We start from the raw sequence: 27971 nt of genomic DNA on the forward strand, positions 1-27971 counted from the left end.
CAGCATTATCATTACACAGGTGCACCTTGTGCTGGGGAAAATAAAAAGCCACTCTAAAATGTGCAATTTTGCCACACGACACAATGTCACAGATGTCTCACGTTTTGAGGGAGCGTTCAATTGGTATGCTGACTGCAGGAATGTCCACCAGAGCTGTTGCCAGATAATTGAATGTTCATTTCTCAACCATAAGCTGTATTCAACGTTGTTTTAGAGAATTTGTCCAACAGGCCTCACAACCGCAGACCACGTGTATGGCATGGTGTGGGCGAGCGGTTTACTGATGTCAATGTTTTGTACATTTGTGGCGGTGGGGTTATGGTATGGGCAGGCATAAGCTACGGACAACAAACACAATTGCATTTTATAGATGGCAATTTAATTGCACAAAAATACTATGATGAGATCCTGAGGTCCATTTGTTTAAGGTACAGTATATGTGACCAACAGATGCATGTCTGTATTCCCAGTCATGTGAAATCCAAAGATTAGGGTCTGATAAACTTATTTAAATTGTCCCCCCCCAACCCCCACCCCCACCAGTGGTTGGTGTTGGTATCCGAGGCACAAACTAAAAGATCGGACCCTATGTACGAGTAGCCAGCCTCCGCGTTGTTATTAGATTGTGTCACGAGTCCGACCGAGGGTGTTTCCTTTTCCCGGGCGGGTGGCGCTCGGCGGTCGTCGTCACCGGCCTATTAGCTGCCACTGATTGTTTTTCCTCCCCCTCCTTGTATGTTTAGTGGTAGCACCTGTGTAGGGTTAATTAGTTTGTCTTTATTAGACAGCCGGCCCGCCTGGTTGTTGTGCGGGATTATTTCATTGTAACCTTCGGCTCTGTTGTGTTTGGAAACGTTACTTTTGTGAGCACCCTGTGGTGTGTTAAGCGCTATTAAAAGACGCACAGCATTGAAATTCTGTTTCCTGCATTTGACTCCACACCCACGACACCCGGAGCATTACAGATTGGAGGTATTCCTCTTGTCCAGATGGGTTAGGGCAGTGTGCAGTGTGGTTGAGATTGCATCGTCTGTGGACCTATTTGGGCGGTAAGCAAATTGGAGTGGGTCTAGGGTGTCAGGTAGGGTGGAGGTGATATGGTCCTTGACTAGTCTCTCAAAGCACTTCATGATGACGGATGTGAGTGCTACGGGGCGGTAGTCGTTTAGCTCAGTTACCTTAGCTTTCTTGGGAACAGGAACAATGGTGGCCCTCTTGAAGCATGTGGGAACAGCAGACTGGTATAGGGATTGATTGAATATGTCCGTAAACACACCGGCAGCTGGTCTGCGCATGCCTGAGCCAGCTGGTCAGCCTGCGCACGTTTAAATGTCTTACTCACTTCGGCTGCAGTGAAGGAGAGACCGCATGTTTTCGTTGCAGGCCGTGTCAGTGGCACTGTATTGTCCTCAAAGCGGGCAAAAAAGTTATTTAGTCTGCCTGGGAGCAAGACATCCTGGTCCGTGACTGGGCTGGGTTTCTTCCTGTAGTCCGTGATTGACTGTAGACCCTGCCACATGCCTCTTGTGTCTGAGCCGTTGAATTGAGATTCTACTTTGTCTCTGTACTGGCGCTTAGCTTGTTTGATAGCCTTGCGGAGGCAGAATTTCCATTTTCTAAGGCACACTGTGTTGCCATATGAACAAAGGGAGAAAAAAAATGTCTGCTCTGCATTTGTTAGCTTTAGCATCTAGTGCAAGCTAATCCTATTTGTATACTTTCAAGCACAACATAGGACCCCCTTCAACAAGAGAACGGTTTTACTGTTAACGTCTTACGTTCAAACCCTTTTGGTGTTATTTTTTGCGTTTTACCGGAACACGCGGAAACGGAAAAATATAGTTTTTCTACTCACACTACCAAAACGCAAGAGATGGAGAGATAATTATTCGCTTCGGATACATTTTTAAGCTAATATATCTACTCAAATTTCTCTCAATGGCCAGCCCATATGTCTGGCTCAAGAAATTGATCATGACTGAGTCTACTCGCTCCTGAGTCGCGAGAGACAGAAAACTAAGTTTGGCCCTACGCTTCTATTCCTCAGAATACCTCAACCGGCCGGCTCCTACAGTATGAGCTGACTATGTCAGAGAAACAACATGGAAGCAACCTCCAGATGTATCTTGTTCAAATGGTGACACACACAACCAACAATTCCTGTCTACAATTCCAGTGGTGCATAACATAATTTGGGTGTATACCATAATCTGTTTTTCAATTTCATATAGGTTCAATGCAAGATGAAGTCCTCATTCTATCTTAGATTCCAAGCACGGGCCTCCAATATGTCGTGACGTGAATATCATTGATGTGATGGCGATTATTTTATCAACTCAACTAACCATTTAACCATGTTTAATCACGCAACAATTAACTCATTAGCAATCTTGGGCCACCACGGAAAAGTTGGTTTAATGAGTTATCGTTTCCCGAATTAACTCAAGAATATCAGAATATATCGTTATCATATTAGTCATTCATTAATAATTATTACCTTATATCAGTCTCATTCTGAACGTCATTGACTTCAAATCTGCACGAACCCTAGTCTACATGATGATTCAGCGATACACAAATTGGCTGAATTATTTCTTTACTAACTAACTAAATAATCACACAGAATTACATAAACACACACACACACAGGATAGATTATACATTGATTACTAACATGCAATGAAAAGTCCCTAGTGGACTAACCCGATATGACGGCTTGTTACACAATGAATGGGGTGGGGAAAGAAAGAGCGGGAGAAGGAGAGACAAAGGAATTAAACAATCGTACGTACAGTTCAATAATACGCTCATCGTAAATATGGATATTTTGCACCCTAACAACCGCTCATTCAGATTTAGAAATGCAACACATATTTACGCTTGTATGTCTTTGTCGTATCTCTGTTGAAATCGCCTGGTCCGTCTATGGGGAGTATTCCACAGAAAGTCTCTAGTTGTCCATTAGACTGGATCCTTCAGATGTTCTAATGGTCGTGTGAAGGGATCTCCCTCGTGTCTTTGGTCAAAGTTCTAGACTAGTTTACATTACAGCTGCAGACTGACCTTCACACTGTTAGTCATGCTGGTCTTCACGTTCTCTGGTCTGATAGAGTCTAACCATTTCCACATGTATCCACCGCTCCACGCTTTCTGGTCTAGTGGTTGATTATTCAGGGTACAGCTAAGACCCCTTTCCACACTGGCAGCAACCCGTCATGTTTTGGTCTGTGTTTAAATTGCAACCATTTCAATGTGTAGCCATTGCTCCACGTTTTCTGGTCTCATGTACATTTCGTTAGGAGTCCTTTTATAAGCACTCTGGAAAAAGGGGCGTTCCTTTTGGCATAATGTCTGTGCCCACGTGGGCGTGGTTACTGACTGGGTAAAGCTTTACATGAAAAACAATTATCTCATTTAGAAGGCTAAAATCACAAATAGTTTCGTATTTAATCATATACGTTTTACAACACTGACATACATTGTGAAAGCTCTTAAAGTTACAATGTTTCTGATTTAACGTCTTTAATGATATCACCAAACAATAAATGATCTGACATGATTGTTCTTTAACCTTTTGTGACTAGGGGGCAGTATTTTCATTTTTGAGAAAAAAACGTTCCCGTACTAAACGGGACAAGATGCTAGAATATACATATAATTGACAGCTTAGGATAGAAAACACTCTAAAGTTTCCAAAACTGTAAAAATATTGTCTGTGTATAACAGAACTGATGTTGCAGGCGAAAGCCTGAGAAAAATCCAATCCGGAAGTGCCTCATGTTTTGAAAGCGCTGCGTTCCAATGTGTCCCTATTGAGCAGTGAATGGGCTATTAACCAGATTATTCTTTCTCTGTATTCCCGAAGGTGTCTACAGCATTGTGACGTAGTTTTACGCATTTATGTTGAAGAATACCCGTAGGTGGCTACATTGCGCAAGTGGTCACCTGATGCTCCCAGAGAGATTCTTGGGTAAAATACAGAGGTAGCCATTACTCCAATCGGTCCTACTGAAAAACGAATTGTCCCGATGGATAAATTATCGAATAGATCATTGAAAAACACCTTGAGGATTGATTATAAATAACGTTTGCCATGTTTCTGTCGATATTATGGAGCTAATTTGGAATATTTTTCGCCGTTTTCGTGACTGCAATTTCCGAGCGATTTCTCAGCCAAATGTGAAGAACAAACAGAGCTATTTCACCTACAAAAAAAAATATTTTTGGAAAAAAGGAACATTTGCTTCTAACTGGGAGTCTCGTGAGTGAAAACATCCGAAGCTCATCAAAGGTAAACAATTTAATTTGATTGCTTTTCTGATTTCTGTGACCAAGTTACCTGCTGCTAGCTGGACAAAATGCTATGCTTAGGCTATCGATAAACTTACACAAATGCTTGTCTAGCTTTGGCTGTAAAGCATATTTTGAAAATCTGAGATGACAGGGTGATTAACAAAAGGCTAAGCTGTGTCTCAATATATTTCACTTGTGATTTTCATGAATAGGAATATTTTCTAGTAATATTTATGTCCGTTGCGTTATGCTAATTAGTGTCAGATGATGACAACGGTCCCGTTCACGGGATGGGGTGTCACTAGAGGTTAAGTCATTCCTGACCATTTCCCACATTCTTTGTGTTATTGTTTCATTATCCACTTTTGGATGTTATAGTTTCGGCAGGAAGAATCTCCTTGTAACAAAATGGGTCTTTCCCCTCAATAGTGCCTGGCCAGGGAGAGACAGTACCTGCAAGGTATTTACGGGGGTCTTGAAACCTTTGGTTAGCCGATACCTTTGATCTTCATCCAGGAGGGCAAGTCATGACAACTATAATTCAGTAATTTCAATGTAATTGTTGCATGTTGCGTTTATATTTTTGTTCAGTATAATACAATAAATAAATTACCAGTGTGATCACTGAAATATAATGGAAATATAATTTCCAAATGGTCTGAGAAGAAAAAAACTGGCAAAGCAATTCAAGCATAGCCAATATGCAATGTATTGGGCCAAAACCTACTGCACAAACCTCATTGCTGTAAAACTGTTTTTAATTGGTTAAAAAATGATAGCTTATACAGCATGGGTAGCCTAGTGGTTAGAGCATTGGACTAGTAACCGGAAGGTTGTGAGTTCAAACCCCTGAGCTGACAAGGTACAAATCTGTCGTTCTGCCCCTGAACAGGCAGTTAACCCACTGTTCCTAGGCTGTCATTGAAAATAAGAATTTGTTCTTAACTGACTTGCCTGGTTAAATAAAGCTTTTTTTAAAATTAAATCATGTTTTAAAAAGAAATCTGAGCGGTCGATCTCGGCTTGCATTTTAATTTAGAAAGTGATCTTGACTCAGAAAAAGTTGGTGACCACCGCTCTACGGCAAATTAGTTAAAACCTCTCTAGGGTACATGGGACGGTAACATCCCACCTGGCCAACATCCGATGAAATTGCACAGCGCCCAATTCAAAATACAGTATTATAAATATTTAACTTTCATAAAATCCAAAAAGTGCAATACATCAAAATAAAGCTTAACTTGTTAATCCAGCCAAGGTTTCAGATTTCAAAAAGGGTTTATGGCGAAAGCAAAAATATAAAGTCCTTCTTTATATCCATAAAAACTCAGTTTAGCTGGCACGCTTCAGCCAATAATCCACCGATTTCCCTCCTTAAAAATGCACACAAAATGAATCCCAAACGTTACAAATAAACTTAACCAAACAAGTCAATCAACGTTTATAATAAAACCTTAGGTACACTAACACTGGTCACGTTTTATGATCTTTACATACTGTTTACTTCAGAAAGTATTCACACCCCATCTCTAAGGTGAAGGGCAGAGCACCGGGTGGTATCCGGCTACTAACAGTGACTAAAGCTAGTGGTTCATTAGTCTGATGGCCTGGAGATACAGTATAAGTTGTTTCTCAGTCTCTCGGTCCCAGCTTTGATGCACCTTTACTGTCTCCTCCTTCTAGATGGTAGCGGGGTGAACAGGCTGTGGCTTAGCTGGCTGAGGTCCTTGATGATCTTCTTGGCCTTCCTGTGACACTGGGTGCTATAGATGTTCTGGAGGGCAGGCCTTGTGCACCCGGGGATGCATTGGGCTGACTGCACTACCCTCTGGACAGGCCTGTGGTTGCGTATGGTGCAATTGCCATACCAGGTGGAGATACAGCCATACAGGATGTTCTTAATGGTGCATCTGTAGAAGTTCTTTGGGGTGAAGAGGAATTTCTTCAGCCTCCTGACGTTGAAGAGGCGTTGTTGCACCGTCTTCACTACACTATCTGTGTAAAGGGACCATTTCAGGTTGTTAGTGATGTGCATCACGAGGACCATGAAGCTTTTGACCCTCTCCACTCTGGCCCTGTCGAGGTGAATGGGGCGATGCTCTCTCTGCTCTCCTCTGCTCCTTTGGTTTGTTGACGGGGAGGTTATTTTCCTGGCACCACTCCGACAGGGCCTCCCTGTAGGCTGTCTCATCATTGTTGGTAATCAGGCCTACCGCTGTTGTGTCGTCACAAAACGTGATGATTGAGTTGAAGATGTGTGTGGCCACGCAGTCATGGCTGAACAGGGAGTACAGGAGGAGGCTGAGCACGCACACCTGTGGGGCCCCCATGTTGAGGATCACCTTGGTGGAGGTCTTGTTGCTTACCTTCACCACTTAGGGTTGGCCCATCAGGAAGCCCAGGACCCAGTTACACAGGGAGGGTGTCAGACCCAGGGCCTTGAACTTAGCGATGAGCTTGTAGGACACTATGGTGTTGAATGCTTAGCTGTTGTCGATGAAAAGCATTCTTACATAGGTATTCTAGGTGGGATAGGGCAGTGTGCAGTGGAGGAGTGATCTGATTTGCTGAAGGGAGGGTGGGGGAGGGCCTTGTAGTCACCCCAGAAGGAACAGTAGCAATGATCCAGGGTTCATGTTGCAAGTGTAGCACAGGAGATGTGTTGATAGAATATCGGTAGTATTTTACTTAGATTTCCTTTATTAAAGTAACCAGCTACAATAAATGCAGCCTCAGGGTATGCGGTTTCCAGTTTGCACATAGCCAAGTGTAGTTCCTTGAAAGCAGTTGTGGTGTCGGCTTGTGGGGGGAATCTATGGCAGTGACGATGACCGAAGAACATGCAGTCGGCATTTGATGCTAAGGTACTCCAGATTGGTAGAACAAAAGGCACTTGAGTTCCTGTACGTTACCACAATCCCCCCATGAGTTGTTAATCATGAAACAAACCCCTCCACCTTTCTTTTTCCCATAGAGTTCTTTCTTCCAGTCCACGCGACGGACATAGAACCCCGCTGGCTGAATGGACGGGGACAATGTATCCGGAGAGAGCCATGATTCCATAAAACAGAGTATGTTACAATCCCTGATTTCTCTTTGGAAGGAGATCCTCGCTCTGAGCTTGTGTTCTTCTGTCTAGGGACTGAACATTTGTGAGTAATTGTATGCATGCCACCTGAGTCTGTCTAGGGCCCCACTCCTTCTGCCTATTCTCCTGTGTCTGCATTTTGGTGCATCCCCCGGGATGAATAGAGCTGCTTCTGGAAGATCAAACAAAGGATCCGGGCCAAGGAAGTCAAATTTCTGCTTGAATTTCTGGAGATTTACTGTTCATCCAATTCCCAAAAGATATTTCTGGTTGTAGGTAATAATACATAAAACGTTCTGAGCAAATAATGTAAGAAATAACACAAAAAATATATATACTGCAAAGTTGGCTAGGATGTAGAAACAAGGTGGCCGTGTCTGTAGACACCATCTTGTTCAGTCTACAGTGACTGCACGTTTGCCAATAGAATAGAAAGCAATGGCGATCTATTTGCTCACCGGCATATTCTTGTCAGGATGTGTCACGCCCTGGTCTTAGTATTTTGTGTTTTCTTTATTATTTTGGTCAGGCCAGGGTGTGACATGGGTTATTTATTGTGGTGTGTTTTGTCTAGGGGTTTGTTGTAGGTTATGGGATTGTGGTTAGTGGGGTTGTCTAGAAAAGTCTATGGTTGCCTGGAGTGATTCTCAATCAGAGGCAGGTGTTTATCGTTGTCTCTGATTGGGAACCATATTTAGGCATCCATATTCTTTAAGTGTTTCCTGGGTGATTGTTCCTGTCTCTGTGTTTGTTTGCATCAGATAAGGCTGGGTAGGTTTTCACGTTACTTTTATTGTTCGTGTTTATCTTTTATTAAAGATTAATCGAAATAACCACGCTGCATTTTGGTCCTCTCCTTCGACACAAGAAATCCTTAACAGGATGCTGCCTTGCCTGCCTCTCTTTGGCCCCTGCTTCCTCTTTCTCCGGGATTAAGGCCTGGTCCACAGTAAGGAGAACGTCCAAAGCTGCCAACTCGTAGAGGTAGAAATGTCGGCTACTTCCGGCGCCGACAGAGATGGCCGCCTCGCTTCGCGTTCCTAGGAAACTATGCAGTTTTTTGTTTTTTTACGTGTTATTTCTTACACTAGTACCCCAGGTCATCTTAGGTTTCTTTACATACAGCCGACAAGAACTACTGAATATAAGATCAGCGTCAACTCACCATCAGTACGACCAAGAATATGTTTTTCGCGACGCGGATCCTGTGTTCTGCCTTACAACCAGTGTAACCGAGTGGATCACATGCAGCGAAAAAAAAAAAAACGACTCAGAAAAAGAGGGAAACGAAGCGGTCTTCTGGTCAGACTCCGGAGACGGGCACACCGTGCACCACTCCCTAGCATTCTTCTTGCCAATGTCCAGTCTCTTGACAACAAGGTTGATGAAATCCGAGCAAGGGTAGCATTCCAGAGGGACATCAGAGACTGTAACGTTCTCTGCTTCACGGAAACATGGCTAACTGGAGAGACGCAATCCGTAGCGGTGCAGCCAGCGGGTTTCTCCACGCATCGCGCGGACAGAAACAAACATCTTTCTGGTAAGAAGAGGGGCGGGGGCGTATGTCTTATGGCCAACGTGACATGGTGTGATGAAAGAAACATACAGGAACTCAAATCCTTCTGTTCACCTGATTTAGAATTCCTCACAATCAAATGTAGACCGCATTATCTACCAAGAGAATTCTCTTCGATTATAATCACAGCCGTATATATCCCCCCCCAAGCAGACACATCGATGGCTCTGAACGAACTTTATTTAACTCTCTGCAAACTGGAAACGATTTATCCGGAGGCTGCATTCATTGTAGCTGGGGATTTTAACAAGGCTAATCTGAAAACAAGACTCCCTAAATTTTATCAGCATATCGATTGCGCAACCAGGGTGGAAAGACCCTGGATCATTGTTACTCTAACTTCCGCGAGGCATATAAGGCCCTGCCCCGCCCCCTTTCGGAAAAGCTGACCACGACTCCATTTTGTTGATCCCTGCCTACAGACAGAAACTAAAACAAGAAGCTCCCACGCTGAGGTCTGTCCAACGCTGGTCCGACCAAGCTGACTCCACACTCCAAGACTGCTTCCATCACGTGGACTGGGAGATGTTTCAGTATTGCGTCAGACAACAACATTGACGAATACGCTGATACGGTGTGCGAGTTCATTAGAACGTGCGTTGAAGATGTCGTTCCCATAGCAACGATTAAAACATTCCCTAACCAGAAACCGTGGATTGATGGCAGCATTCGTGTGAAACTGAAGGCACGAACCACTGCTTTTAATCAGGGCAAGGTGTCTGGTAACATGGCTGAATACAAACAGTGCAGCTATTCCCTCCGCAAGGCTATCAAACAAGCTAAGCGCCAGTACAGAGACAAAGTAGAATCTCAATTCAACGGCTCAGACACAAGAGGTATGTGGCAGGGTCTACAGTCAATCACGGACTACAGGAAGAAACCCAGCCCAGTCACGGACCAGGATGTCTTGCTCCCAGGCAGACTAAATAACTTTTTGCCCGCTTTGAGGACAATACAGTGCCACTGACACGGCCTGCAACGGAAACATGCGGTCTCTCCTTCACTGCAGCCGAAGTGAGTAAGACATTTAAACGTGTTAACCCTCGCAAGGCTGCAGGCCCAGACGGCATCCCCAGCCGCGCCCTCAGAGCATGCGCAGACCAGCTGGCCGGTGTTTACGGACATATTCAATCAATCCCTATACCAGTCTGCTGTTCCCACATGCTTCAAGAGGGCCACCATTGTTCCTATTCCCAAGAAAGCTAAGGTAACTGAGCTAAACGACTACCGCCCGTAGCACTCACATCCGTCATCATGAAGTGCTTTGAGAGACTAGTCAAGGACCATATCACCTCCACCCTACCTGACACCCTTGACCCACTCCAATTTGCTTACCGCCCAAATAGGTCCACAGACGATGCAATCTCAACCACACTGCACACTGCCCTAACCCATCTGGACAAGAGGAATACCTATGTGAGAATGCTGTTCATCGACTACAGCTCGGCATTCAACACCATAGTACCCTCCAAGCTCGTCATCAAGCTCGAGACCCTGGGTCTCGACCCCGCCCTGTGCAACTGGGTACTGGACTTCCTGACGGGCCGCCCCCAGGTGGTGAGGGTAGGCAACAACATCTCCTCCCCGCTGATCCTCAACACTGGGGCCCCACAAGGGTGCGTTCTGAGCCCTCTCCTGTACTCCCTGTTCACCCACGACTGCGTGGCCATGCACGCCTCCAACTCAATCATCAAGTTTGCGGACGACACAACAGTGGTAGGCTTGATTACCAACAACGACGAGACGGCCTACAGGGAGGAGGTGAGGGCCCTCGGAGTGTGGTGTCAGGAAAATAACCTCACACTCAACGTCAACAAAACTAAGGAGATGATTGTGGACTTCAGGAAACAGCAGAGGGAACACCCCCATCCACATCGATGGAACAGTAGTGGAGAGGGTAGCAAGTTTTAAGTTCCTCGGCATACACATCACAGACAAACTGAATTGGTCCACTCACACAGACAGCATCGTGAGGAAGGCGCAGCAGCGCCTCTTCAACCTCAGGAGGCTGAAGAAATTACCAAAAGCACTCACAAACTTCTACAGATGCACAATCGAGAGCATCCTGGCGGGCTGTATCACCGCCTGGTATGGCAACTGCACCGCCCTCAACCGTAAGGCTCTCCAGAGGGTAGTGAGGTCTGCACAACGCATCACCGGGGCAAACTACCTGCACTCCAGGACACCTACACCACCCGATGCTACAGGAAGGCCATAAAGATCATCAAGGACATCAACCACCCGAGCCACTGCCTGTTCACCCCGCTGCCATCCAGAAGGCGAGGTCAGTACAGGTGCATCAAAGCTAGGACCGAGAGACTGAAAAACAGCTTCTATCTCAAGGCCATCAGACTGTTAAACAGCCACCACTAACATTGAGTGGCTACTGCCAACACACTGTCAATGACACTGACTCTACTCCAGCCACTTTAATCATGGGAATCGATGGGAAATGATGTAAATATATCACTAGCCACTTTAAACAATGCTACCTTATATAATGTTACTTACCCTACATTGTTCATCTCATATGCATACGTTGATACTGTACTCTATATCATCGACTGCATCCTTATGTAATACATGTATCACTAGCCACTTTAACTATGCCACTTGGTTTACATACTTATCTCATATGTATATACTGTACTCGATATCATCTACTGTATCTTGCCTATGCTGCTCTGTACCATCACTCATTCATATATCCTTATGTACATATTCTTTATCCCCTTACACTGTGTATGACAGTAGTTTTTTTTGGAATTGTTAGTTAGATTACTTGCTCGTTATTACTGCATTGTCGGAACTAGAAGCACAAGCATTTCGCTACACTCGCATTAACATCTGCTAACCATGTGTATGTGACAAATAAAATTTGATTTGATTTGATTTGATTTTGAAATGTTCATCCAAATTGAGGTTAGTGATTGATGTCCAGAAGCTGTTTCCGGTCATAGGAAATTATGGCGCCGACATTATGTACAAAAAAAGTTAAGATCAGTGTAACCCCCCTACATCATGACCCGCTACAGAACATAAAAATGTAGTCTAGTAGGCTTACTGTATGATACATTTTCACAGCGCAGAACTTCACCTATCACTCCAACAAAACAATAGCACCTATAACCTTCTCCACCTTCGCACCTCCACCTCCACTGAGCTAAATGGGGAAGGGTAGTTCATTTTGTGAAAAAAATAGTATGAATGTTGGTATTTAAGGATTTTATGCTTTTCAAATGTGGCAACTAAATCCTAATTTATATTTTTTATTTAAGTCAAGAAGATACGATGAGCCAGACCAACCAACCACCCCACTGAGGTGGATCAGAGATGGCAACCTCTTTACCATGTTGATGGACACTACAGTACTACTCTGTGCACCACAAGACTAAGAGATGGTACAGGACCCTGTTTTTCCATTTCATTGACATTGCTGTGACCAACTGCTACATCACATGAAGGCCAGTAGATGGAGATCTAATCCCACTAATGAGTGTGCGGTCAAGGGTGACCTTTTCACCTGTGGCATAATGTGAGGGACAGACATGGTAATTCTGTCTGATTGGGCTTTTTGTTCTATTGAAAAACAGATGTGGAGAGTAGTCCAAAAAATGTATATAGCTGTTTGTTTGATTAATATTTTTGCCCCCTAAAATGTATAGAGGTACCCAAGACCGATGGGGAAATCAGATTCTATTGGTCAAAACCTACTTCCTCAGTGTGTGCAATGCTTTATCTTACGAAGCGAAGCAATGAGTTTTTTGCTTTTTTGCCTTTATCACACATAATCACTCATAAGTGTCTCAAGTCTGTTTTGATATTCTATTGCTTGTAGCTGAGAGTGTGTTGAATCCAAAGCCATAAAGCACTTGATTCTCCTATACAGGAGGAGCACTGTAGAAGCCAATGTGTCAAGGTAGTGAAAAACAGCCCAAAATGACTTTTGGGGGGGAAAGCAACCACCATTGTCAGATCCAACAGATGAGCATTAGAAATCCAATCCAATGTCTTTAGACCTATAAATACGTTGGCTCGAGAAGAGGGGATTGGAGAGGTGATCCACCACTGGCCCACTAATCCCAATTAACAATCACACGATCACTGAACTTCTCAGTGCTTCTTATGGCAGGCAGGAAGAGATAGGCCTAGGCCATATTCCTCCTTTCCACTGAAATGTTTTTTATTGCAATATACAGGGTCTCTGTCTGACTGATAGAGCCCTGCACAGGGATGAATTTTAAGCATGAGTCATACCCATGCCTGCGACTTAAAGACCCTACACTACCCAGGCTGATTGCTTCTGACAGATTTCAGGCCCGGCCCTGCCCGAAATCAGAAATAACTTCCTCCATTAGTAAATCCATTAGCTGCTTTTCTCAGTCTATTACGCACTCCCAGCATGCAGCTCGCTCTGCATACACTCTGCTCATGGCATCGCTGAGTCTGAGTATCCATAGCAACAGCTCCCCTTGGGCTGCACTGCTCAATGAAGAGACATAAGAGAACAGTTAGCTACTTTTCGGCACTCTAAACTCTGACAAAACTCAAAAAACATTATTTTCTGCTGTTGTATATTTGATGAGGTTGAAGCACTTCTGACACCATATATGATTGTACTGCACAGCAGAGCACAAGCAAATGTCTCAGCTTCAACATTTTAGTGATCAATTTAGTGATACACGAGCCCTGCCCATACTTATTGCTGAAAAAACAGGCCCTACCCGGCCCTAACCAAATGTATAATATTGGTGCCCGTCTGGCTCAGGTCGGGTACCAGAGCTCTACTGACTGAATGTTTTTTCACATTAAATGTAGTGTCAACTGTGTCATCTGCTGGATAACAAAACCTACAGTTATGACACATTTCATATTTATTTGCTCTGTATTCTGAAGGGGAAAAATGCTTCATCACTTTATTTTGCTAGCAGCTTGGGTGAACAGGGGTGGATCCTGCCTCTAAAGCAGATTTTTGTCAGAAATTGTTATGTCATTTTAACATAGCAGCTTCCTTGCACCCCTTCCAAATGCTTGTCAATAGCTTTCTATGTGTGTTGGATGGAAAAGACAGATGACAGATCTTAATATTAACCCTTTCAAATAATCCTGCAGCAGAAGGATTTGAATATATATTGAACTACATTGACAAATTATACACAGCCTTACAGTGGCGATTTTATCATGTAAATCTGTGGGTTTTTTTAAGAGGCATGCCAGCAAAGCCACAGCACAACTCAACACTAAACAATACATTAATTGCAAATTAACAGTGACAAACAGGGCCCAAAAACTGTTAAGGCCTAAATGCATCTGTCCCAACAGCAGAGCTTTCTTTGCAGCACCATGGAGTGAATCCTTACTACTGCTACACCTGTCTATCAGCGGAGCCTTGTCTGGCAGCGAAACAGTTAATTCAGCCTAAATTTACTGCAATTTTAAGAAACATAGCTGATATGGTTGACTTGCTTCAACAAATGTGGTTTTGACTGACAATTGAGATGTACAGCCGTGGCCAAAAGTTTTGAGAATGACACAAATATTAATTTTCACAAAGTCTGCTGCCTCACATTGTATGATGGCAATTTGCATATACTCCAGAATGTTATGAAGAGTGATCAGATGAATTGAAATTATTTGCAAAGTCCCTCTGCCATGCAAATGAACAGAATCCCCCAAAAACATTCCACTATATTTCAGCCCTGCCACAAAAGGACCACCTGCCATGATGTCAGTGATTCTCTCGTTAGTGTTAGCGTTAGTGAGTGTTGATGAGGACCAGGCTGGAGATCACTCTGTCAAGCTGATTGAGTTCAAATAACAGACTAGAAGCTTCAAAAGGAGGGTGGTGCTTGGAATCATTGTTCTTCCTCTGTCATCCATGGCTACCTGCAAGGAAAAACGTGCCGTCATCATTGCTTTCCACAAAAAGGGCTTCACAGGCAAGGATATTTCTGCCAGTAAGATTGCACCTAAATCAACCATTTATCGGATCATCAAGAACTTCAAGGAGAGCGGTTCAATTGTTGTGAAGAATGCTTCAGGGCACCCAAGAAAGTCCAGCAAGCTCCAGGACTGTCTCCTAAAGTTAATTCAGCTGCAGGATCGGGGCACCACCAGTAGAGAGCTTGCTCAGGAATGGTAGCAGGCAGGTGTGAGTGCATCTGCACGCACAGTGAGGCGAAGACTTTTGGAGGATGGCCTGGTGTCAAGAAGGGCAGCAAAGATGGCACTTCTCTCCAGGAAAAACACCAGGGACAGACTGGTATTCTGCAAAAAGTACTGGGATTGGACTGCTGAGGACAGGGGTAAAGTCATTTTCTCTGATGAATCCCCTTTCCGATTGTTTGGGGCATCCGGAAAGAAGCTTGTCCGGAGAAGACAGGGTGAGTGCTACCATTAGTCCTGTGTCATGCCAATAGTAAAGCATCCTGAGACCATTCATGTGTAGGGTTGCTTCTCAGCCAAGGGAGTGGGCTCACTCACAATTCTGCCTAAGAACACAGTCAATAAAGAATGGTACCAACACATCCTCCGAGAGCAACTTCTCCCAACCATCCAGGAACAGTTTGGTGATGAACAATGGCTTTTCCAGCATGATGGAGCACCTTGCCATAAGGCAACAGTGATAACTAAGTGGCTCAGGAACAAAACATTGATATTTTGGGTCCATGGCCAGGAAACTCCCCAGACCTTAATCCCATTGAGAACTTGTGGTCAATCCTCAAGAGGCGGGTGGACAAACAAAACCCCACAAATTCTGACAAACTCCAAGCATTTATTATGCAAGAATGGGCTGCCATCACTCAGGATGTGGCCCAGATTTCAATTGACAGCATGCCAGTGCGGATTGCAGAGGTCTTGAAAAAGAAGGGTCAACACTGCAAATATTGACTCTTTGCATCAACTTCATGTAATTGTCAATAAAAGCCTTTGACACTTATGAAATGCTTGTAATTATACTTCAGTATTCCATAGTAACATCTGACAGAAAATATCTAAAGACACTGAAGCAGCAAACTTTGTGAAAATTAATATTTGTGTCATTCTCAAAACTTTTGGCCATGACTGTACTATGGCAAAAGGGAATGATGAGTGGATAAGAGGCCATCTTTAATTTCGATTAAGCGAGCTAAGACGTATGTGGTCAATATAACTATTTGTTCAGCACTTTCCAAATGTACAGCGGTGGAATTCAGAACATGGGCCGTTCTTACAGTATTCTCCCTGTACACCAAGTCAGAACGTTACAGCTTTATTCTAAAATGTATTAAATATTTTTTCCCCATAATGACAAAGCAAAAACAAGTTTTTAGAACTTTCTGCGAATTTATTACAAATTAAAAGTATTTAGACCTTTTACTCAGTACTTTGTTGAAGCACATTTGGCAGCGATTACAGCTTCAAGTCTTCCTGGGTATGTTGCTACAAGCTTGGGAAACATGTATTTGGGGAGTTTCTCCCATTCATCTTAAGCTCTGTCAGGTTGGATGGGGAGTGTCGCTGCACAGCTATTTTAAGGTATTTTCAGAGATGTTCGATCCGATTTCAAGCCGAACTCTGGCTGGGTGACTCTAGGACATTCAGAGACTTGTCCCGAAGCCACTCCTGCGTTGTCTTGGCTGTGTGCTTAGGGTCGTGGTCCTGTTGAAAGGTGAACATTCACCCCCAGTCTGAGATCCTGAGTGCTCTGGAACAGGTTTTCATTAAAGATCTCTCTGTACTTTGCTCCATTCACCTTTCCCTCAAACTTCACTAGTCTCCCAGTCCCTGCCGCTGAAAAACATCCCCACAGCATGATTCTGCCACGACCATGCTTCACTGTAGGGATGGTATTGGCCAGGTGATGAGCGGTGCCTGGTTTCCTCCAGACATGACGCTTGGCATTCAGGCCAAAGAGTTCAAACTTTGTTACATCAGATCAGAGAATCTTGTTTTTCATGGTCTGAGAGGCCTATAGGTGCCTTTTGGCGAACTCCAAGTGGGCTGTAATGTGCCTTTTACCGAGGAGTGGCTCCCGTCTGGCCACTAACATAAAGGCCTGACTTGTGGAGGACTGCAGAGATCATTGTCCTTCTGGAAGGTTCTCCCATCTCCAAATAGGAACTCTGATGCTCTGTCAGGGCGGCCAGATCTAGGAAGAGAGTTGGAAAGTAACATGGCGATGACAGAGACTGTCACCTCACTTCGCGTTCTTAGGAAACTATGCAGTATTTTGTTTTTTATGTATTATTTCTTACACTGTTGCTCCAGGAAATCTTAAGTCTTATTACATACAGCAGGGAAGAACTATTTGCTATAAGAGCATTGTCAAATTACCAACATTATGACCAGGATCACGACTTTCCCGAAACAACTTTCTGTTTGGACCACCACCCATGGATAGATCCCTATAGGCAATGCAAAACAACGGTGCCGCAGAAGGGGCAGACGGAGCGCTCTTCTGGTCAGGCTCCATAGACGGGCACATCGCTCACCACTCCCGAGAATACTACTCGCCAATGTCCAGTCTCTTGACAACAAGGTAGACAAAATTCGAGCAAGGGTTGGCTTCCAGAGAGACATCAGAGATTGTAACATTCTGTGTTTTACGGAAACACTGGCTCACTCGGGATACCTTATCAGAGTCGGTACAGCCAAACATCTCTCTGGTAAGAAGAAGAGCGGGAGTGTATGCCTTATGATTAACGAGCCGTGGTGTGATCATAACAACATACAGGAACTCAAGTCCTATTGTTCACCTGACCTAGAATTCCTTACAATCAAATGCTGACCACATTATCTACAAGAGAATTCTCTTTGATTATAATCACAGCTGTGTATTCCCCCCCCCAAGCAAACACCTTGATGGCCTTGAAAGAACTTCATTGGACTATGTAAACTGGAAACCACGTATCCTGAGGCATGCATTAATTGTAGCTGAGGATTTTAAGAAAGCTCATCTGAAAAGATGCTCCCTAAATATTATCAGTGCTGGCAGTATTTACCTTCCGCAATGCATACAAAGCCCTCCCTCACCCTCCTTTTGGCAAATCTGACCACGACTCCATTTTGTTGTTCCCAGCCTATAGACAGAAACTAAAACATGACACGCCCATGCTCAGGTCTGTTCAACGCTGGTCCGACCAATCTGATTCAACGCTTCAAGATTGCTTCGATCATGTGGACTGGGATATGTTCCGGATAGCCTCAGACAACAACATTGATGTATACGCTGATTTGGTGAGCGAGTTTATTAGCAATGCATCTGTGATGTTGTAGCCACGGTGACTATTAAAACCTTCCACAATCAGAAACTGTGGATTGATGGCAGCATTCATGCAAAACTGAAAGCGCGAACCACTGCTTTTAATCATGGCAAGGTGACTGGAAACATGACCGAATACAAACAGTGTAGCTATTCCCTCCGCAAGGCAATCAAATAAGCTAAGCATCAGTATAGAGACAAAATAGAGTCACAATTCAACGGCTCAGACATATGTAACGGCTCAGACAATTCAAAGGCTCAGACGTATGTGGCAGGGTCTACAGTCAATCATGGATTACAAAAAGAAAACCAGCCCCGTCGTGTCTTGCTCCAAGACAAACTTAATCAACTTCTTTGCTCGCTTTGAGGACAATACAGTGCCACTGACACGGCCCCCTACCAAAACCTGCGGGCTCTCCTTCACTGCAGCCAACGTGAGTAAAAAATTTAAACGTGTTAACCCTTGCAAGGCTGCCGGCCCAGATGGCATCCCGAGCCCCGTCCTCAGAGCATGCGCAGACCAGCTGGCTGGTGTGTTTATGGACATATTCAATCAATCCCTATCCCAGTTTTCTGTTCCCACATGCTTCAAGAGGGCCACCATTGTTCCTGTTCCCAAGAAAGCAAAGGTAACTGAGCTAAATGACTATCGCCCTGTAGCACTCACTTCCGTCATCATCAACTCCTGTGAGAGACTAGTCAAGGATCATATCATCTCCACCCTACCTGACACATTAGACCCACTCCAATTTTCTTTCCACCACAATAGGTTCACAGACAACGCAATTGCAATCACACTGCCCTAACCCATCTGGACAAGAGGAATACATATGGAAGAATGCTGTTTGTCGATTACAGCTCAGTATTTAACACCATAGTACCCTCCAAACTCGTCATTAAGCTTGAGACTCTGGGTCTCGACCCCGCCCTGTGCAACTGGGTCCTGGCCTTTCTGACGGGCCGCCCCCAAGTGGTGAGGGTAGGAAACAACATCTCCACCCCGCTGATCCTCAACACTGGAGCCCCACAAGGGTACGTTCTCAGCCCTCTCCTGTACTCCCTGTTCACCCAGGACAGTGTGGCCATGCACGCCTCCAACTCAATCATCAAGTTTGCAGACGACACTACAGTGGTAGGCTTGATTACCAACAATGACAAAACGGCCTACAGGGAGGAGGTGAGGGCCCTCAGACTGTGATGTCAGGAAAATAACCTCACACTCAACGTCAGCAAAACAAAGGAGATGATCGTGGAGAAGGTAAAAAGTTTTAAGTTCCTCGGTGTACACATCACGGACAAACTGAAATGGTCCACCCACACAGACAGCCTGGTGAAGCAGGCGCAACAGCTCCTCTTCAACCTCTGGAGGCTGAAGAAATTTGGCTTGTCACCGAAATCACTCACAAACATTTAAAGATAAACAATCGAGAGCATGCTGTCGGGCTGTATCACCGCCTGCTACGACAACTGCTCCGCCCACAACCGTAAGGCTCTCCAGAGGGTAGTGAGGTTTGCACAACGCATCACCGGGGGCAAACTACCTGCCCTCCAGGACACCTACACCATCTGATGTCACAGGAAGATCAAAAAGTTAATCAATCACAACAACCACCCGAGCCATTGCCTGTTCACCCCACTATCATCCAGATGGCGAGGTCAGTACAGGTGCATCAAAGCTGGGACCGGGAGACTGAAAAACAGCTTCTATCTCAAGGCCATCAGACTGTTAAACTGCCATCACTAACATTGAGTGGCTGCTGACAACATACTGACTCAAATCTCTAGCCGCTTTAATAATTAATAATTGGATGTAATAAATGTATCACTAATCACTTTAAACAATGCCACTTTATATAATGTTTACATACCCTACATTACTCATCTCGTATGTATATACTGTACTCTATACCATCTACTGCATCTTGCCTATGCCACACGGCCATAGCTCATCCATGTATTTATATGTACATATTCTCATTCATTCCTTTACACTTGTGTGTATAAGGTAGTTGTTGTGAAACTGTTAGATTACTTGTTAGATATTACTGCATGGTCGGAACTAGAAGCACAAGCATTTCGCTACACTCACATTAACATCTGCTAACCATGTGTATGTGACCATTAAGATTTGATTTGATTTGGTGGTTCCAAACTTCTTCTATTTAAGATTGATGGAGGACTGTGTTCTTGGAGACCTTCAATGCTGCAGAAATGTTTTGGTACCCTTCCCCAGATCTGTGCCTCGATTACAATCCTGTCTCGGAGCTCTACGGACAATTCCTTCGACGTTATGGCTTGGTTTTTGCTCTGACATGCACTGTCAACTGTGGGACCTTATATAGACAAGTGTGTCTTTCCAAATCATGTCCAATCAATGTAATTTACAATAAGTGGACTCCAATTTGTGGACTCCAAGTTGTAGAAACATCTCAAGGATGATAAATGGAAACAGGATGCATCTGAGCTCAATTTCGAGTTTCATAGCAAAGGGTCTGAATACTTATGTAAATAAGGTAAAAACGTGTATCCAGAGTGAGCTGTTTTCTCATTTGTGACTGGAAGTACAGTAGTTAGCAAGCTAGCAAAGTTAGCCAGTTAGTTTGGGTGCTTGACTGCTGTTGTTAGGTCAGAACGCTTGGTCAACCCTACTTTTCGTCCAGAGCATTGAGTGTGCGCTTCGGGACTTCAGAGCGCGAAACGCTCTGAATTTACGAACGGCCAATCTGACAATGCTCTGAGTTTTACCAACGCCCAGAGCACAATCTGGCATTCCAGATTAAATTCATTAACACACCCGTAGTATAAGCCAGCCTTTAGGCTTCAAATCTTTGGTTGTTTAGTACATAGCCTCACAAAGCTTAAGAGGGTGTGAACGATTCTGAATGGGTGTCGACATAGAATAGCTCTCCAGTAGGTACCAAAACATTCAAGGGCCATTTTTCTCAAAGTTGATTAACTTTCATAGCAGAATTACTTTCCCATTGTTGCTCAACTGTAGTGTATGATAGAAAATGTTATATCTCTGAGTCTACTTTTATCCAATGCAAAAAAAACATTTCAAATTTTGTAACATAAGACATAACATGAATCTATGGCAAACAAGAGGATGGTCAAACATACCATTCCACTACTGGAGTATCCCCAGCATCATTCAGGCTGAGATAACATTCCAATTAGTCAATGGGTCTCGTTGGCATGTAAGCCGCATCTCCTGAATGTCTGCACCCAACTGTTGTAGAATTTGATACTGATCACCACACATTGAAAAGCTGACATAATTACAAGAGTAGGGGCTAAAGATACAAAATCCTTCAAGGAACCCACTTGTTTTTCTTAGAGCAGATTACACTAGCCACAAAAATATGTTTACACACCCATCCATTTCATATATGGGAGACATTAGGGATATGAGAAAACATGGTTGTATTATGTTCTACCTTGGGTAGGGGTATCAACAACAACAAAAAGAAGACGATGGCAGTATTGTAAGCAGCACCTGTCTTATTACTAAAGAAATGCGTTAACTTAGGTAATTTTTCTGTTCAAATTAAATGTTCACCGCTCTGAAAGCTTATTATTGCTGCAGCTTAATTTCAATGAAAGTCACGTTTGCAATCATATCACGTGAAACAATGCACTGGAACTCTGTCAGGGTGGAATAGTCCATTATTATTAACCAGTCTGTGGGTGATTAATGACACCTGTTTCTACCATTATGAGAAAACCTATATAATATATGTATAGAAATACTTATTGATCTATTAGGAATTATTATTGGGCTCTATAGAGTAATTTCCTTTTTTTGGTCCGTTTTTGTCAACAATGTGGCCTCATTAACCTGGGCACAGTGGCCAGGCACTGTTCGGATGCTGGACATATTTTGCAGTAGACGAACGTGCACAGGTAATCTACTTAACCTACTTTTTGAAGTTATTTGTTTGACAATCAGATGAAAACTTCATGACTGGTTGTGATCAAGACACATTTAAAAAGTAATACATTTTTACAGTTAAATTACATCTCTACTTGGTCCATTTAAAAATCTAGAGACCCACGAGTGTCAGGGTATGATTCACACGCTGGCTGGCTCTTTTAAGTGAATTTACTGATGTATGCTAATACCCTCATGTAAATCCTGACCTTGAATGCAAACACAAACAAAACTTTTGGAATTGATTTATGATTTATTTGAACAGGGAAATGTACCATGCCTAAACTGGAACATTTAATGCGTCAAACTATCATAATTATATTGAATTAAGCCACCTTGCATCGATTAAGGTTCAAAATGTTATGGCCCCCCTAAACTGGGTCTGTGCCCCACCTTGGCCACTGCATTCAAAATGTTCTGGACACGCCACTGGTTGGGGAACCTCGAGCTGAGAATCTTTTTTTTTTTTTAAATGCCCAGCTCATGAGGCCTCTTGATGATGGGATGTGAGGTCTGAAGCAATTGCCTCTTCCACACCGATTTATTAAAATAACCCAACACAAATTGGGATTAATTCTAATCCTGCTCTTAATTCAAGTGCAGCTATTGGATCTCTATCTATCTCTGGACATTGATGGGGGGTTAGCTTCTGATAATATAATGTATTACAAAACAGAGATGATAGTCATGTGATAAGTGCGAGTTAGTTATCATGCACATTTTACAATCTAAGGTACATCCCAAATGGCATCCAAACTGCACTACATAGCTATTGACCCTGGGCAAAAATAGTGAACTATATAGAGAATAGGCTTCCATTTGGGGCATCCATCTTTAAACAACAGTTTACAACCTGACCATGACATAAAATAAGTCATAATGAAGTCATTGCAACTTTTCCAACCCTCGCTGTGGCTAGATGTACATACTAAGTATAAGAAAACGCTGTCCACCACAGAGGATGGACCAACGATCGATCATTTTCAACTGATCAACTTCAAGTAGTGCACTTTATAGGGAATAGGTTTCCATTTGGGATATAGCCCATATCTCACAGCCTGACGTGCAGTCAATGGATGAATAAGGTCTGAATAGTCCTCATACACACTGTAATCCTGATGTAAACCACCATGTTGGTTCCTTACTTGGCAGACTGTGGCCCTTTTCCCTGCATAAGTTTTATATTACATAAATCCCGAGAAGACAGCAATACATTTTGGACTTTGCAAGAACACTTTTTTGGAGTAAATAAGATATGATTGCGTAACACACCACAAACGTGGACATACACACACACACACACACACACAGGCCAGTGCTGCAGTGCCTGAAGTGGTATAATTACTCACAATACAATTAAAATGAAGTAATCTCAATCTCTGTGCAATGCCTTATCAATTCACTTTCATAATTTGCTTTATCCGCCTACTCACAAACAGCACGCTGAGCTTTGACTGATGCTGCACTTGGACCACAGCACTTAATGCTTATATCAAACCATACTCAAAAAGTATGTAGAGCTAGTTGTATAACTCTGAAAAACAATGCCAAGTTCAAAGTGACTAATGAAGAGTAAAGAGATTAATAGATACATGCAGGCTGGCAGGCAGACACAAACACAGACAGACCAGTAGACAGACAGACAGATAGACACCAACAGACAGACAGATTTTCCCTGCCAGGACCTCCTACCCCATACCATAGTCCTACCTGGTGCCAGATCGATAAGTCTCTCACTCAGGTAATAGTCGTTAGGGTTGAGGTACGGCAGCTGCTGCATGTACACTTTGGGAATGAGGTAGAGCACCTCAGCCACTTGACCGTCCTCAATGATGGACATGCGCTTGACTGAGTTTTTATGTTTGATGCGGGTGAGGCGGTCCACTGTGTGGCTACGGTTGGAGCTACACAGCTTGCCCAGGCTGTTGAGGGTGGGCATGTTGCCCGGTTCCCCCTCAGCCTTCCCACAGAGCAGGGTACAACACTCTAAATACAACTCAGCCAGAATCCTAGGATGGCTTTCAGCTCTACCAGGACACTTCAATCCTCCAGCGCAGAGGACTTCGACAAAAATGTGGGGACAGGCCTCTAAAATCTCAGAGTTGTGAACATGTCAGACATCCACTATCACGGGTCATGTAAAGATCCAAAGAGAGAGCGTGATGCAGATTTCCAAAGGAATCTCCTCCTGTAGATCTCCTTCAAGTGGACATCCCAGACCTCCAGAGCAGAGGTGACTCTTCAAAAATGGAACCTGTATCAAAGGCTTCAGGGTCGAGGTCAAGACAGCAAACAGCACAGAGCACTGACCACATAGCATAGCCTAAAGGTATACAGCAGAACAGTGTAGGGGTAAAGAGGCTTACACTGTGTCTTCCACCCAGCCAGATCAGCCAGCTTCTTCCCCCTCTTCACTAAGCAGCTTAGGGCTGACGTAGACTCCATGATTATCTTCAGGGTGGGGTTAGGTGACCTGGGTACACTGTAAAGGGGTTGCCGTGCATTTGACAGTAATTTATACCTACTGTAATCTACAACACAGTACAATACAGTAAACTGGACTGTATTATACTGTACTAAAGTAAATGCTACGGTACTCGTAGTGAATTAACAAATTAACTGATTAAATTCATTGACGGGAGATGGTGTTTGTGTTTCACAGTATTTTACTGTAATAACATTGGATTGGTGCAAGCAGGTTGGCTGCTACACTGTAAAACAAATCTAGTTGTTTTTACAGTCATTTATTCTTATTGTAATCTTTGGTACCATTTTTTTTTCGGTAACTGCGCTGTTAAAACTTTTCTGCAAGTTTACGTTACACTACCGGCTACTGGTTACCGTGAAAATACTTTTTTTTTTACTGCTGAGTGCTAATTAATTGGGACTATACATCACATAGGATTTGAACTCACAAGCTATTGGTTGGTAACTACTTGAATGTCCTGCTGCGCCACCAGGTCAGTGACAATACAATAGAAAAATACACGGTCTTGAATTACCCTTCCCCCGCTATCTGAGATACCTACTGCAGCCTCATCCTCCACCTACAACACCCGTTCTTCCAGTCACATTTTGTTAAAGGTCCCCAAAGCGCACACATCCCTGGGTCGCTCCACTGTAGCTAGTGACTGGAACGAGCTGCAAAAAACACTCAAAGTGGAATGTTTTATCTCCATCTCTTCATTCAAAGACTCAATCAAGGACACTCTTCCTGACAGTTGTGTTGCTGCTTCACGTGATGTAGTCTCTACCTTCTTGCCCTTTGTTCTGTTGTCTGTGCCCAATAATGTTTGTACGATGTGTGGTGCTGCTACCATGTTGTGCAGCTGCCATGTTGTGTTGCTACCATGTTGTTGTCATGTTGTGTTGCTAACATGCTGTGTTGTTATGTGTTGCTGCCATGCTGTTGTTGTCTTAGGTCTCCCTTTATGTAGTGTTGTGGTGTCGCTCTTGTCGTGATGTGTGTTTTGTCCTAAAAATAAAAAAAATACTATCCCCTGTCCCGACCTTTTGGGAGGTCTTGTAAATAAGAATTTGTTCTTAACTGACTTGCATAGTTAAATGAAGGTTAAATAAATAAATAAATCTAATAAAAAATCCTCCCCTTTTCTTCCATGCCAGCTGAAGACCTAGCTAGTCAGTAACTAGCTAACACCAGACACAAATGAAAGGGGAGACATAAGTATCTATGCCATAGATGAATAGTGTAAACCTTTTATTGTACATTATATATACACCCCTTCAAATTAGTGGATTTGACTGTTTCAGCCACACCTATTGCTGATAGGTGTATCAAAATTGAGCACATAGCAATGCAATTTCCATAGCCAAACATTGGAGAATGGCCATACTGAAGAGCTGTGACTTTCAACTTGGCACCGTCATAGGATGCCACCTTTCCAACAAGTCAGTTCATCAAATTTCTGCCCTGCAAGAGCTGCCCCAGTCAACTGTAAGTGCTGTTATTGTGAAGTGGAAATGTCTAGCAGCAACAACGGCCCAACCGCGAAGTGGTAGGCCACACAAGCTCACAGAACGGGACTGCCGAGTGCTGAAGCCCTTAGCTCGTAAAAATAGTCTGTCCTTGGTTGCAATACTCTTTACCGAGTTCCAAACTGCTTCTGGAAGCAACGTCAGCACAGGAACTGTTCGTCGGGAGCTTCATGAAATTGGTTTCCATGGCCGAGAAGCTGCATACAATCCTAAGATCACCATGCGCAATGCCAAGCGTTAGCTGGAATGGTGTAAAGCTCGCTGTCATTGGACCCTGGAGCGGTGGAAACACATTCTCTGGAGTGAAGAATCACGCTTCACCATCTGACAGTCCAACATACGAATCTGAGTTGGGCAGATGCCACGAGAACGCTAACTGCCCTAATGCATAGTTCCAACTGTAAAGTTTGGAGGAATAATGGTCTGGGGCGTTTTTATGGTTCGGGCTAGGCCCCTTCGCTCCAGCAAAGGGAAATCTTAATACTACCACATACAATGGCATTCCAGATTATTCTGTGCTTCCAACTTTGTGGCAACAGTTTGGGGAAGGCCCTTTCCTGTTTCAGCATGACAATGGCACCATGTAGAAAGCGAGGTCCATACAGAAATGGTTTGCTGATATCAACCCCATTGAACATATTTGGGATGAATTGGTATGCCAACTGCGAGCCAGGCCTAATCGCAGAACATCAGTGCCAACCTCAGTAATGCTCTTGTGGCTGAATGCAAGTTCCCACAGCAATGTTCCAATGTTCCAACATCTAGTGAAAAACCTTCAGAAAAGAGTGGAGGCTGTTATATTAATGCCCATGAATTTGGAATGAAATGTTCAATGAGCAGAGGTCCACATACTTTTGGCCATCTAGTGTATTTGCTGACACCCGGCAGTCAGATTCTGGCACTAGCAGAGTAGCTATCTAGCTGTATACTGTAAACCACACCCTTCCAAAAACACGCCTTCCGATATTGGTTACAAGGCGCTACTTATTTAAATTAGGTAAGAGAATATTATGTTACCATTGGTGTATTAAAATGAGAGTTAGGGTGATGTCACCATATCCCCTTATTAATCCCACCTTCTAAATCTAAGTGTTTTACATGGGGAGCGGACCAGAAACTTTATGATCACACTTTATCAATGTACAAGCAACAGTAATTTTTCATACTTTGGTCATCATACTTTGATCTGGTTTCAGTCAAATACAGTATCATCCAATTTCATGAAAAACATGATTTTGACTGTTCATGACCTTTAAGTCCTACCCATGCCCACAACGTTCAGGCCCTATCATACCTAGGCCCTACCTAGATTCCTTCTGCCAAATTCAAGGCCCGGCCTTGCCCGAAATCAGAAATAACTTCCTCCATTAGTAAATCCATTAGTTGCTCTTCTCTGTCTGTCACTCACACCCTGCGTGCAGCTCGCTCTGCATGCACTCTGCTCATGGTGTCTCTGAGTCTGTGAGTGTCTATAGCAATGGTTCCGTTTGGGCTGCTATGCTCAATGAAGAGACATGAGAGAGCAGTTAGCTGTTAGCTACTTTTCATCACTCCAAACCCAAAACCCATAATGTTTTACAGTACAATTCAAAATACAGCAATCTTTTCACCGCCCACAACATTTCCCCACAATGCACCATAACTTACAGTGTTCTGCAGTAAAAGGTTTCACACCATTTTACTTTTGAAATTACACAAATGTACCATATAAATGACAGTTTTCCTTTACAATGTATGTCATTGTCAACCTCGATGGCTCTCATACCTGATGGGTGCTCTGGGACAGCGACGTTAAAAAGAGAAAGCGACTGGTCGACTGCCACTGGTCGTAATAATTCACTGG

General features: G+C 43.6%; 1 protein-coding gene across 6 annotated transcripts in view; it reads right to left on the minus strand.

Annotated features, from left to right (window-relative positions):
* Positions 1–27971, minus strand: part of LOC112252744 (actin-binding LIM protein 1) — a 146885-nt gene that overhangs the window by 91464 nt on the left and 27450 nt on the right. For 2 of the 6 annotated variants that reach the window (XM_042323432.1, XM_042323429.1), the window contains exon 1: positions 23843–24478. The exons of 2 other annotated variants lie outside the window; for them this stretch is intronic. In XM_042323432.1, the coding sequence (XP_042179366.1) occupies positions 23843–24071 (229 nt within the window). In that variant the 5' untranslated portion in view covers positions 24072–24478. Of the gene's footprint in view, positions 1–23842; positions 24484–27971 lie in introns of those variants that run through there. 2 more of the 6 variants (XM_024424265.2, XM_024424266.2) reach the window with 2 other exon arrangements.

Source organism: Oncorhynchus tshawytscha, linkage group LG06 (assembly GCF_018296145.1).
Source record: "Oncorhynchus tshawytscha isolate Ot180627B linkage group LG06, Otsh_v2.0, whole genome shotgun sequence".
Taxonomy (NCBI): domain Eukaryota; kingdom Metazoa; phylum Chordata; class Actinopteri; order Salmoniformes; family Salmonidae; genus Oncorhynchus; species Oncorhynchus tshawytscha.